General features: G+C 43.7%; 1 protein-coding gene across 1 annotated transcript in view; it reads right to left on the bottom strand.

Annotated features, from left to right (window-relative positions):
• The window catches only part of CACNA2D3 (calcium voltage-gated channel auxiliary subunit alpha2delta 3), a 467,867-nt gene that overhangs the window by 242,864 nt on the left and 211,487 nt on the right, over window positions 1–13,516 (bottom strand). Inside the window, exon 11 of the mRNA XM_066613498.1 lies at window positions 10,095–10,173. Within this exon, the coding sequence (XP_066469595.1) occupies window positions 10,095–10,173 (79 nt within the window). The remainder of the gene's footprint in view (window positions 1–10,094; window positions 10,174–13,516) is intronic.

Below are 13,516 nucleotides of genomic sequence, written 5' to 3'. Positions count from 1 at the left end.
CCGAAAGGCCAGTGATTCTCAAACTTTTTCAGCTGGCGGCACCCTTGACCTACTGGACCATTGGTCACAGCTCCCCATTAGGGCTACAATACAGGTGGTCCCTTGTCGTCCACTGGGGTTCCGTTCCAGAAGCCCTAGTGCTGCAGTTTTCAAACTCTCAGGGAGTTTGAGGATCACAGTAAGTCCTTGAAGAGGAGAGGAGGGAGGCAGCGGGGGCAGGGGGAAGGCAGCAATGCAATCCCCAGGATCATGTTGCTAAGGGGCGCTGCAGGGACTTGCATACAATCACCAGTCCTTGCAGCAGCCTGTCTGGAGTGCGGGGAGTCCTGCGCAAGCATCTGTAGGGCTCCCTAGCCTTCTAAAAGTGAAAACAGAGCGATCGTGTTCCACTTCCGGTTTTGTGGAAGGAGTGCGATCGCTGCGCTTTCACTTTTCAAGACCTGGGGGTCCTGCACCCCAGGAAGACTGCTGCAGGGACTGGTGAATGCATCCCAGTCCCTGCAACCCCCCTTAACTGCCTTTGCATCGCTACCCCCTTAAGGGAGCAGAGGCCAGGGCTGTCACTCTGATGCGTTGCCCCAGTTGGAATAGCTCTGCCCTAGTGGATATAAAAAACATGGATAAACAAACAGTGGAAAAATAGATTTAAAGACCCACTTCCAGGTATTGTTCCACTTCCAGGTATTGTTCCAGGTATTGTTCCACTTCCATTGCTCCTAATGGAATAAGGTCATGCCTCGACATCTGCAGGGGTTTGATTCTGGGACTCCCTGCTGTTACCATAAAATGTGTTAAAAAGATTAAAAAGTGTGTCCCTTTACAATTGTGGTCTAAAAACAGCTTTTCTTACTGTTGTAGAGAGGCAGTCATCAGTTAGAAATGCAAAGGACCTCCTGCCTTTGCCTGACTCACCTGAAGAATGGAATGATCGCTTGCATGAATGTCTCTCTACAACAGTAAGAAAGCAGTTTTTAAAACTGCGATTTTAAAGGGATGCATTTCCCCCCTTCTCCAGGGATCAGCATATTCCTTCTTATTTGCAGGGGCCATGCGTGTTGAGTGAAATTCATGTATAAAATATCTGTGTATAATAAGGTTGGACCTGTACTACACATTGTACAGGGTGGCAGGTTTTCCATGAGGATTCTTCAGCTTCCCTGGTTATTTTCCACATCTCCCTGGGGAGCCACGGCTCACAGTTTGGGAAGCTCTGCTAAAGGCCATTGATGATGATTGTTCAAGAGTAGAAAGAAAGTACTGGTCTGGCTTTTATATTAGGCTCAAAACAGAATTCCACTATCACAATCTCTTCATTCCCATCAGCTCCCATTACAGGGAGGGCCTTATGCTACATACAGTATAGACCAGAATATCTCACAGTATAGACTACTGTGACTAAGGTATTAAGGAATTGCAGAGGTCATTTCAGTACGGAGATAAATCTCTATACTGCATCATTGGGCTTATTGTTGGAGCTCATTCTGAATGCCTAATGATATTTTTTGAGTGGAAATATGAACCAGGATAAGTGGGGACCTAGCTCTCTCTGCAAGATGACATCCACCTTTGGTATGTGGTGTACAGGTGGTGAACAAATGCATGCATACACACATGTACACATTTGTAGGGCCTAATATACACCAGGATTGTCAAGACATTAGAACAGTAATTTTCAACCAGTGTGCCATAGCACATTGTTGTGCCAGAAATGGTCTGCAGGTGTGCTATCGGAGTTTGGGGAAGGGTCATATATTAGTAGGACCATTGGGGGAATGTGAGCTACCAGCTGGAAGTGTGGTATGCCTTGTCAATTGTCAAAAAAACCGATTGTGCGCCTTGACAATTTCAGTGCCTTCTCAGTATGCCAATGAGATGAAAAAGGTTTAAAATAGCTGTGTTCAAACATGTATAGAGGTGGAAGTGGGATTACGCCTGATGACCCTATCCCCTATGCATGCTTCTCATAATGCAGGAAAGAGCATATGCATATCCAACAAACTGTGCATGCACAGGTACTGTATGTGGGACTTGTTGTTGGCAACCTTCAGTCTCGAAAGACTATGGTATCGTGCTCTGAAAGGTGGTTCTGGAACAGCGTCTAGGACTGGGGATCACTAAATTGGCAGGGTTCCTGATTATGTTACAGCCTGCATGCACGCATATTTCTTGTGCTGAACACATTATGCCGAACACATATAAGAGACAGGGACAGTGGGCATGAGCAGGCGCAATCCTTCCCCCACTTCAAGGTAACATCTGAACAGTGTTAGTGTTTCCCAGAGTCCTTGGCATGGGCTGTGAAAAATAATGAGTACAAATAATGCTTCACTGTAGAAATATTTGGATAGGAAAACAGAGCAATAAAGTGCTCTTTCAAAAATTGTACATGAGGGCCAGCTCCAACTTCACTCCACTAATTTCTGAATACACATCTGCACTATCTCTCAAGGCCATAGCAATTAAAGCATGGCAATGGTGGGGGCACAATATCACAGCCCTTCAGATACCCTGAGAGCTAACCACACATTGCACACAAATGCACAGGCATGTCACAAATGTTTGTCAGGTAGTTTTTCCAAAGAACAAGCATCTTCAGGAGGAAAAGTTGGAGAAACAACAGTTGGGTGTTTAATATTTTTCTCACCTACCACAACAGGCCTTATCACCACTGACATCGTATTTCCCTTGCCAGATTTCAAATGTTCATTTATCTTACCAAATACAGGCTGTGATGTTTGCCCTTTGTGCCTCTACAGTAGTGCTATAATTTGACTGCTTCCCTTTACTAATTTTTCCCCCTCCCCAACGGCTTGATGATGTGCGTTCGTTTTAATTTTTGCTTTGTTTTATTTTTTTTATGTTTTAGTGTTTAATATTAAAATTAACGTTTTAATGCTTTGTTTTGGGGTGTGTGAGCATGCACGTGTTTTACATATTGTTGTGATACATTGTACATTTACAGGCTGAGTCTCATTATTTTCAAGGGTTTCCCAGAACTCAGGTGGATGACAAAAAACACACTAAAGCAAATCAATTTTAAAAACAAGTCCCTTCGCTCTGGTGATTTAAAAACAGACTTGCTGACCTTTTGAAATGCACACAGAGGCCATCAGTCTCTCTCCAGGCACTTAGGCTTCACTAGGAGGCAGCAATCCCTCCCTTCACCAGGAGCCCCAGCAAGGGGGAAGGAATGGGTGATACTCACTGCCATTTAGCCTTCTTTCATGTGCTCAGGAGGAAGGGAGGAGTGAAGCCTACAGAGAGAATGATTGATGGATTGTCAGCCAACTGCCCTTTCTCCCTTTCTCGCATTAACCAGGCTATTGTTAAATGACTGTTTTTCTTTCATTTAAAGGGTACTTCTCATGGAGTTGATATAGAAAAATCTGTGGATTTCCCCCCCACACATGAAAAATTCATGGATAATTAAGCTGTAATACCTTGAATGGCTATCTCTCTACAACAGTAAGAAAAGCGGTGTTTTTTTTAAACTGTGATTTTAAAGGGGTGCATTTTTCCCCTTCTCCAGGGATCAGCACATTCCTTCTCATTTGCAGGGGACATTTGTGTCGAGTCAAATCCATGTATAAAAAATCCATGTGTAACAAGGTTGGACCTGTATTATGGAGCTTTGTAAGTCACCTTGGGCACTTGCTTTGGAATGGATAGGTGGTATATAAATTTTTCAGATCAATAAATAGAGGTGAATAAGGGAACTTGTTTGGAGCAGACATTTGGTAGGGGAAGGATGAAACCACCCCACTTGTGCCTTTGTTTCAAATCCCTCTCCCAAAGTCTGCTTTTCCTAGAACAGTGGTCTTCAATCTTTTTTGTGCCATGACCCCAATCAATCAGACAGACAGCCAGACAGATACTGGGGACATAACTTTGATCCCACTTCATTCAGGGATCATATCTGCCCACTCCCTGCCTCTGTTATGCCCAATCAGTATTACTCACCGTAACCAAATATTCTTGTTAGAGAAAGCAGAAAAAGTTACCATGAAGCCTGGCACTAGTGAAAGCTATTTTAGGACAATTGCTAAGAACCTGAGCAGGACTGGGGCACAATCACCTTGTACCTGAAGGGGTACACAGATGCCTCCTCCTTTACTTGGTGGTGCTGCAGTCCAGTGGTTTTCCACCTTTTTCATTCCCTTAAGTTGCCTCAACCCAACAACTGAGGCTTCCCAACCCCACTGAGGTCTCAACCCCAATTCCGAAGAACACTGCCCTAGAAAAAGAGAGCTCTGGGCTTTCAGTACATACACATACGGAGCAAATTGTTCTGCCCTCAGGCAAAAGGTGCAAATCGTTCTCTGAGAAGCACCAGAATTTGGGGAACTCTTGGGGTGAGTAGTTTGGGCATTCTTATATCACTGTTAATCTTTGGTAGCTAACAATTGTATGTCCCAACAGACTGCACTGCCTCTTGTCCCTATTCCAGACTTCATACTTGTGTATTTCCCTTCCCCCTTTTTGTAGTGTGCAAGGCACATGGATGGTGCATAATTAACACTTAAACAAGCTAACATTAAAGGAAAGGGCCTGTCAAATTTCAATAGTAATGCAGACTATTTTCTTAGCAACTCACAGCCCAATCCTGAGCTGCCCGGCACACTGGGCTGCAGGGGCACCGAAAATTGGTGCCACTGCATCCTACGCAGTCCAGGCAGCCACCGCCTCCTCCTCGTGAGAAGGGGACTTTTGTCTCCTTCCCCCAGGTAAACCGAGTAGCCATACAATGAGGCTACTCAATTCTATGACAACCCGAAGGTCAGCATAGAATTCAGAACCTCTGTGTCCGGTGGCCAGCCCGACACTGAGGCTCTGGATCTGGTGGAGCAAAGCTCCACCTGACCCACCTCCTTCCTGCCCTGCTCCCTCCCACAACATACCTCCTCTCCACCCTCTCCCCGCCTCCCCCTGCCCCCTGCTCTCCTCCCTGCCTCCCCCACACCCCCACCTACATCTCCACTGCTTGGTGGTCTTCACAACCACCAAGCGGCAAAGCTCCGGTGCTCCACCGGTGCACATGCCTTACATCCTGTTTGCAACAGTGCACGCTGGCGGTGAGCTGGCGCACACTCCATAGGATTGGGCCCTTAATACTGGCTCTTCTATTTGTGGCTAACTAAAACGTTGAAGTTCACCTTTGTTTTTAAAGCTGGTGAAAGTACAGTTGAAAATGACTATTGAGGGCGAGGTAATGGCCAAATCCTTAAAATCTGGTGCAATTAACCTTTGGAAAACTTTACTTATTCATCTGAAGAGTTTTGCAGCATGTGTAGTTTCCTTGTCCTTCGGGCTTACTCTCTTACAGACTGTGAGGAAGATCACTGTAAAGTTTTGTGAGCCATCCTGGGGACTTGACTGTTTTAATGTATTTAAAATGGGTTGCTGCTTTGCCTCATTAAGCTCACGCTCCCTCAAGATGCAGCCTACTTATGTAACAGAGACACATGCTGCAGGGGGCAGCAGGGGTGGGCTCAAGCGGGGTGGTGTGAATTTCCACTGTGATCCAGTTCTAGAGAAAGGACTTCGCTCTCCACAATCCAGTGACCTGGAAATCTTTCAAACACCCTCCATCTCGGCTGTGCTTCCAAGGTGAAAATCACCACAAGGAAAATTGATTTCAGGAGCATTGACCCCGGTGACAGGTACACAGTTTGGCTTACCCATCCGTGCAAGAATGAGACTGCAGTGCAGTTCTTCTGAGACTCTGGTGAGTGGCGTTGCCAAGTTTTGCTCCTCTCTTGTGGCTATTCTGCTTCATTTCCCCCCCCCCCCAAAGAAACTGGCAGTGTTGCAGCTGATAAGGGCTCTTCAGACTCACGTTCCATGCATTATAGAACTCTCTGGTAGGGATAGGTATTTGGTTCAATAAACATGCCATGAAGTACCAGAGAAATCCCTGAGGCTCTTGCCACTTCAAGCAAAATATTTACATAGATGTTAATGAAGTAAACAATTATGGAACATGCTGATGTAAATCAAGTGTTTCTATTTTTTTAAGTTTCAGTAGAAATAATCCAGATTTATGTAGGTGCCAAGAGAGGATCACATTTAGACATCCTTAGTTTAACTAATTGAAAAAGGAAACTGACAACCTAAAACAAAAGAAGATTTGACTCTGCACAATAATTAATTTGTACGTTATCCCAACAGTACAGAGAGGGGCCATGTTATTTGTCTCACCCACATAGTTTCTCCATCTAGTTGTTACAAGTATGTCGTGGGATGGGAAGAAACCATAGAGAAATGGCTGTTGTTGGCATCCTTCAGTCTCGGAAGACTATGGTGTCACGCTCTGAATGGTGGTTCTGGAACAGAGTGTCCTCTCCAGTGCGCAAAGCCTGGGTAAAGTAGGTATGGAGGATAGGCTGTTTCCCATGCAGCAAATCCCCCCTCTCCACGTCGCTGAAATGGTCCAATGGAAAGGCAGAAGCCAATACAGTTGGTTGGTTCCAGCGGCGTCGCAGGAGTTGCCAGAACATGACTGTGTTCAGCCATGAACTGCCTCAGGGACTCCGGCTCCGGATTTTGCCTCGAGGTTGACTCCTGAAGCCTTTTCCATAACTGGATGTAGCCACAAGGCAGTGGAGGTTTGGGATCAGAGTTTTCCTTCTCTCAGATGAGCTGCCTTCCCAGGCTGAAGAGTCCCATCTACCCGGTGGCTGTTTAGTCGCCTCTTACGACAAGTACAATGTAGAGAAATGGCTACTACATTCGTAACTCATAGTCACCGGAGAAATGTTGGGCAGCCCAATCCTGAGCTCCTGTGGCATGCAGCTTTGGTGGCACTGAAAACGGCTGCCTCCGGATGCTGTGCACCGCGGGCTACCGCAGGAGGCACCTCGGGAAAAGGGGACTTTCGTCCCCTTCTCCCGGGTAAGGGAAGTAGCCCTGTAATGGGGCTACTCAATTCATTCGTGTAAAGACATTTGTGTAGGGTGCCGAGCTCCACACAAACAGACAGGATCTGGTAGAACTGAGCTCCACTGGACCCGCCTCCCTGCCTCTCCACTCTCTCCTCCAGCACGCCTCCTGCCCACCCTCTCCCCGCCTCCCGATCACACCTCATCCCTGCCCTCTCTCCACCCTCCACCTGCCTCCCTCTTCCCGGAACGCCTCCTCCCCGCCTACCCCTGCCCCCGCTTACTGTGCCGTGGCTCGGCAGTCCATGCGACTGCCAAGCAATGGAGGCCGGGCACCCGTCCGGTACTAGCCCAGCGCTGGGCTAGCACAGGTGCTCGCCCGATGGTAAGGCTTGCAAATGTGCCTTAAGGCACATTTGCAACAGTGCACGCCAGCAGTAAACCGGTGCACACTGTTCAGGATTGGGCTCTAAGGCTGCAATCCTAACCACACTTTCCTGAGAGTAAGCCCCATTGAACAAAATAGGACTTACTTCTGAGTAGACCTGGCTAGGATTGTGCCCTAAAACATGTACCCTCTTGCCCCAAAGCATGGCCACAGCCCCACAGACATTGTAAGGAAAACCCCAAACTAGTCCCATATCCTGGGTCTAAATACTTAGACAGTTGCTTAGCAAATCTGACATATTTCCAGACTTCCTGGAATTGCTGTGAACAGATTCTCTGAATCTAGAGATGAGTCTTATTTAGAGGCTTTCAGCTTGAAACTAGGTACAACGGAGTAACAGAAATGCCATTAAGATAACAAGTATGGGTAGATTCCTAAATACCCTTCTCCAGAGGATTCCACTGAGTATTCTTCCCAAGAACCACAAAAATACAGTGCTCAAATGTAATTCTTTCATATATGTTAATTGAAGTTGGCAGGTAAAAAATAGAAAACTCTATTTTTCCATTATTACAGACTAGACAAGCATCTATCAAATTAATCAGTGAGGAAGCAAGGTACTGCCACATGTTCAGATTTTCAGAATGGCTGCATTCAGATCTGTATAAAGATCTATGGATAATGTAATGTCTGAAAAAAAAAAAAACTAAACTACTTTCTTGTTGACTAACTGTCGTTTAAAAACTTACTTCAAAGGATTCCTATACAGTGACTAAGGCTAAATCCTAGCGCAATATTAGTTGATTAAGGCAAGACTTTAAACAGAGTAATTTACATCAGATGGACACAGACAGCGGTTAAAGCAATAATCCATGACTAAACGGATGTACTTCAAGTGAATCATTAGAATGTCATGTGGCACACACACGTGCAGAAGTGAGAAAACGTCAGCTCAGAATGTGCTGACAGACAGAATTGTAGCCTAACCAGAACATTTATTACTGCATTGCATTATATGTTGGAGGTTCATAATTTTGGGATTAGGCCATTATGGCCCATTATTAGCTTGAAGCGCCGGTTTGGGTTCCCTTATACAGTATAGCATAAAACAAAGCCTTTTTCCCATGCCTCCCGGTAAGGAGTTCTAAACAACAAAGTGTGCATGTCCCAACATACGTGGGTCCAATAGACATGACATCCTGTGATCAGGCTTCCCAGTTCAGCAGTTTTGGATTTGTTTCTTCTTTTACAAATTAGCTACTCCACATGGCTGCTTTGAAGATCAGAGAAATGGAGCTATGGGTATGGGTGTTTATCTTCCCATGCCATTTCTCCAGTCTACATTGTGTTATCCAACTGCTACATTTCTGTTATCATTCCATTCTAAATAATGAAACCGAGCCAGATTTCATTTCATTTTCAAATATTCAAAGTATCAGCTTACACAACACATAAAATGCAAAATCATACTCTAAAGACTTGTATGAGTCAGCTCATATAAAACCCCATGGCTTGGACTCAAAGATCCACTTAGGCAATCCTAATTGAATCTTGGATTTCATTCTTTTGAAAGGCACCATCTCCGAGCCATAACCAAAACTGCCACGCAGTACTAGGTGGAGGTAGGGGGTTACTGATCAAGTTGCACAAGCCCAAATCTGCTATCATGTAAGACAGTTCACTTTATTTTATTAACATGAAACAGCACTGAGTTCTAAAAACATTTAGGGATGTGATCAGGAGAGGTTCACTAGGGTAAGACATTTCAAAGTGTTCAAAGGCATCAATTGAGATGTCCTTTAACAAATGTTTGTCCTTTAGCAAACCAGTTTTTGGAAAAGAGGGGTATTTTAACAGGTTATCTCTGGAAGATTTAATAAAGAGTCTTGCCGAAAGGTACTCTTTTGGACAGGAGGTGCCAGCAGAGTTGAATTATATGGGTAGAAACCAGCACCTTCATTGTACTCAGAAGCTAATCAGCAGCATGGTTAAGCACAGATTGATTGAGAAGGTCTAAGCGGGGAGAAGGCTACATCATCCTGCACTAGCAGAATAAATTATAGTGGGGTACAAAAGTTTTAATGATGTTGGCCAAATAATCCCAGTTTTCCCTGAAAGCACTTCAGCACTTCAATTTCAAAAGTTGAAAGGGAAAAAAAAACTATCCAAATTATATAAGTGATACGCAGTGTTGCATTTCATCGAAAAAATGGTTGTGACAGGATCAGTTCTGCCACGAATAGCCTGGCAGTACCACCTTCAATATCCATCTTTGAGGCAGTGAAGCAGAGATTCCATGTAGATTCTGAACCCATAACAGATGGAGTGAGCTCATGACTGAGCAGATGAACTCACTATCCTGGAGTGAGTTTTTATATCCTGGGTTAGCTAGATATTCTATGTCATCATTATCACCTAGTGGTAATGATTACTCTTGCCACATTTCTACCTCCCCTCAATAAGGGCATCAAAGCTACTAATGCAGGGTTAAAGGAGGGCCAACGGAGTGTTAAAAAGAACAGACATCTGGGATGGAGCAAATAAGTAAGAACATGAGAACAGTCCTCTGGATCAGGCCAAGGACCCATCTAGCCCAGCTTCCTGTATCTCACAGTGGCCCACCAGATGCCAACAAGACATTCACGACAACAAAACATCCTATTGCCACTCCCTTGCATTTGGCATGTCAGAGATAGCTTACTTTTAAAACCAGAAGGTAGTATTTACTCCATCATAGCCTGTAACCTATGATGGTCTTTTCCTCCATAAATCTGCCCATTTAAAGACTTTAAAGAAATAAATATATCTTACAAGACAATGCAACCCACCTTTATTGGCACAAGCCATCCATTTGAGGTTATCAGCAAAAGCAGCTTCTCTTCCTATTAGGTAGGTGAAAATGCGAACCTGAAAATACAGAATGAGGTTAGCGGCACTCTGCTATAGATGTGCACTTATAACAAACTACCTCAGCTAACTAAGGAACACATGTGTAAGCAGGTTACAAAGCACAAACAAGTTCAAAAAGATACTCTAATCCCAACGCATTCTATCGGAGAAGCCTCATTGATATCAAAGACATCTTTGGTATCTTTTTGAGTGAGTTTAGGATAGCAGCGTATTTATGCCCCCAAACATTTGCTCTAGGATGGCCTATTACTTACGTTGCAACCACATGACTGACCATTGTTGACTTTCCAAACAAACTCAGGAAAGCACAAAAAACCCACCCACAGGTAAAAACACCACACACAGCACTTGGCATTTTACCAAAACTATGAGTAAGCGTAAATGAGAAGTTAAAGCTATTGAGGTGTAACATGAAGTCACATGACACAGAGGTCTGTTCTATAGTTCAAATGTAGTACGTTGCTCTAGTTGGAGACTTGTATTTAATTACTGCACAAATACAGATGTGGAAACATGAGACAACCTGTTGGCAAAGCCTCTGTCTTCCAAATATGTGAGTTTATTGTATTAATATGGTCTTCCCACAATAAAGAAACAGCAAGATGTTATTTGAAACAGTTTCCCCACCCCAGTCACCCTGGTAAGAAAAAAATGACAGAGCACTCCAGTTCGGTCACTGTGAGGATGACAACAAATTAAAAGCATATTGAAACTTTGCACCAGACCCTATCCTAGGAGGAAATTGACAAAATTGAGACCTCCACAGCCACCAAGAAAAGTTGTTGCACAAATCAGCAATTAATAAAAAAAATGATCACAGGTCACAGAGAAGGGAAGAGAAAGCTTTAGATTACGAAAAGCAAACTCATCTCCACAACAGAAATAGTCAGATCCTGGTTTGTTAACAAATTTGTTAGCAAACCACAAATAGAAACTTCCAGTCTCTTTACCACATGCTTGGAGGGGTAAGGAAAGGAAGGAAAGGAAGAGGACAGAAACCCGAGGCTTCTGTGGCTTTTTCTTACCTACGTTGGAATGTCTGCCCAATCTCTTTGTCAACCAACCAACTTAAACGGAGGACATCACACCTTTGTTCCTCATGCTCCAATGTTAAGACAAAGCAAAACTATTCTCTTAAATTGATCACTGGTACACCAAATCATGAGGACACACATTAATGTCCCTTCCTGGTTACTGGAGAAGGACTGTGAAACTGCTTTTCCTTGAAGACTTACCAATGTTGTAAAGTACTGTATTCTGCCAGGCCCTTCAGTGGACAGATGTTTGGATGAGCATTTAATGCAATTTGTTTAACAAGAGAAGGGAAGAGAATGGTGCCTTCCCAAGCACTAGAAAGCAACATCGATAGTTTGTGGTGGAAAAGTTTCAGCAATACGTCTCTGGCTTCAGTAGTAATTGCTGCGTCTAACTACCCCCCTCAAGGATCTGATATGGAACTATTAATTTGTGACAGGACAGTTTAATACCATAAATCAGTGGTTCCCAAACTTTTTCAGCTGGCAGCTCCCTTGACCTATTGGGCCATTGGCCACAGCTTCCCATTAGGGCTACAATCCTAGACATTGTATAGGATGGTGGGTTTTTCAAGAGGATTCCATGTCTCCCCTGGCTGGTTTCTGCAGTGCCCTGGAAAGCCTCAGCTCAGTTTGGGAACCACTGCCATAAGTGGTTTCTGTACTCGTTCAATAACAAGGTAGCAATGTCCCACTTTGGTTCAAAGAACCTTGAGTTTGCCTTACCTAATCCAAGCAGAGATCTTAACAGCCTCTTCCACCAATTCTACCCACCTTCCAAATATGTGTCACCACCAGTAACCATCAATATCCATCATGCATTTGGGATTGAATGACTCTCCAAATTTTTATTCCACCCAAATAACTTTTTCGTGTAGGATAATTTTAATTCCCATATTTAGGGATTTCTGTTTTACGTTAGGGCAGGATGCTAATGAGATCCTCAAGTGTATTCCATTTGCAATGTCTTGTCTACTTAGTGAGTTACATTCAATGTGAAGTTATTGAAACAGCAGCATTGACTCCTTGTCACTTTTAAAATAAATTAAAATAGTTTTGATTCATTTGTCCTTCTCCCCAAAGTATACTGTTATCAAAATTGTCAACTGAATCAACTCAGTCATTCTTCCTGTCTCATTCCCTCTTCCTTCATTAGCTTTCTTTGCCTTAGCAACAGTTTATACAGGTTGAATCTCTATTCCCAAGGGTTCTGTTCCCAGAAGTGGGTGGCAAAAATCACATTACAGCAAAGCAATGTCCCTTTGCTAAGCAATTTAAAAACAGCTTTGCTGACCTTTGTGATGGAAGACAGTCATTAGGCAAACAATTCAGTCTCTCTCTAGGCGCTTCCAAAGGCTTCACTGGGAGCCAGCGACCCCTCCCTTCACCAATACAAAGTGATTATCTTTCTTTCACATGCTCAGGGGGAAGGGAGGGGTCGGTTGCCTTGGAGTGAAGCTGTTCTAAGTGCTTGGAGAGAGAATGACTGATGGTTTGTCAGCCAGTTGCCCTCTCTCCATTAATGAGGCTAATGTTAAATGACTTTTTTTCCTTTAATTGAAAGGGCCCTTCGCATAGTATTGAGATAAAACTGCAGGTTAAAAAATCTGTGGATAGTGAGGTTATAGCTGTACTTAAATCTTGTGGTGATTGAATGATTGCAATTTTGCATCCTTTTATTTTGAGTCCCCTTTCCCTATTATCATGAGATATCCCCACACTAAAGTTAGTTGCGTTGCAGCTTTCACCCTCGCTTCTCTCTTTTTTCCCTACTGAGCTGTGCCACAGGCTTCTACACAGGACCCTGCACACAAATATTCCACTCCCCCATGTGCACATGTTATGCGTGTTTGAATGAACATCCAGTAACAGTAACCATTACAATAACCTTGTCCTTTAGTTAGTAGTATTATTTCTATGTTGCGATGTGGGGTATAAGGCTAAGAAAAAGGTGACCACATAAGTGTGTTTATGGCACAGGTGAGAGCCAAACTAAGGTGTTCCTGAATGGTAGCTCAGTTGCTTAACAGTACTGAAGAACTTTCACGATCATGCTGTTCCACATGCTGTTTCAGTGGGTCCACAGAAAAGAACTTTCTGGTGGATTTGCCCCAAACCTCAAAAGGATGTGCATTTCCTCATTTCAGTTGCTTAACTAGCACAGCTACAAGTACAGTAAACAAAGTGTTTAATCTCTAAATAAAATATTTATTTAAGAGAAGAAAGAATGGTACATAAATTGCTGTCAATGTTTATCTCGGGGAAAAAAGTGCTGAAATATATTCTAAGTGCAGACTGAATCAATC

The sequence above is a fragment of the Tiliqua scincoides genome, chromosome 2, assembly GCF_035046505.1.
Source record: "Tiliqua scincoides isolate rTilSci1 chromosome 2, rTilSci1.hap2, whole genome shotgun sequence".
Lineage (NCBI taxonomy): Eukaryota > Metazoa > Chordata > Lepidosauria > Squamata > Scincidae > Tiliqua > Tiliqua scincoides.
This window is presented reverse-complemented; position numbering and strand designations above follow the sequence as displayed.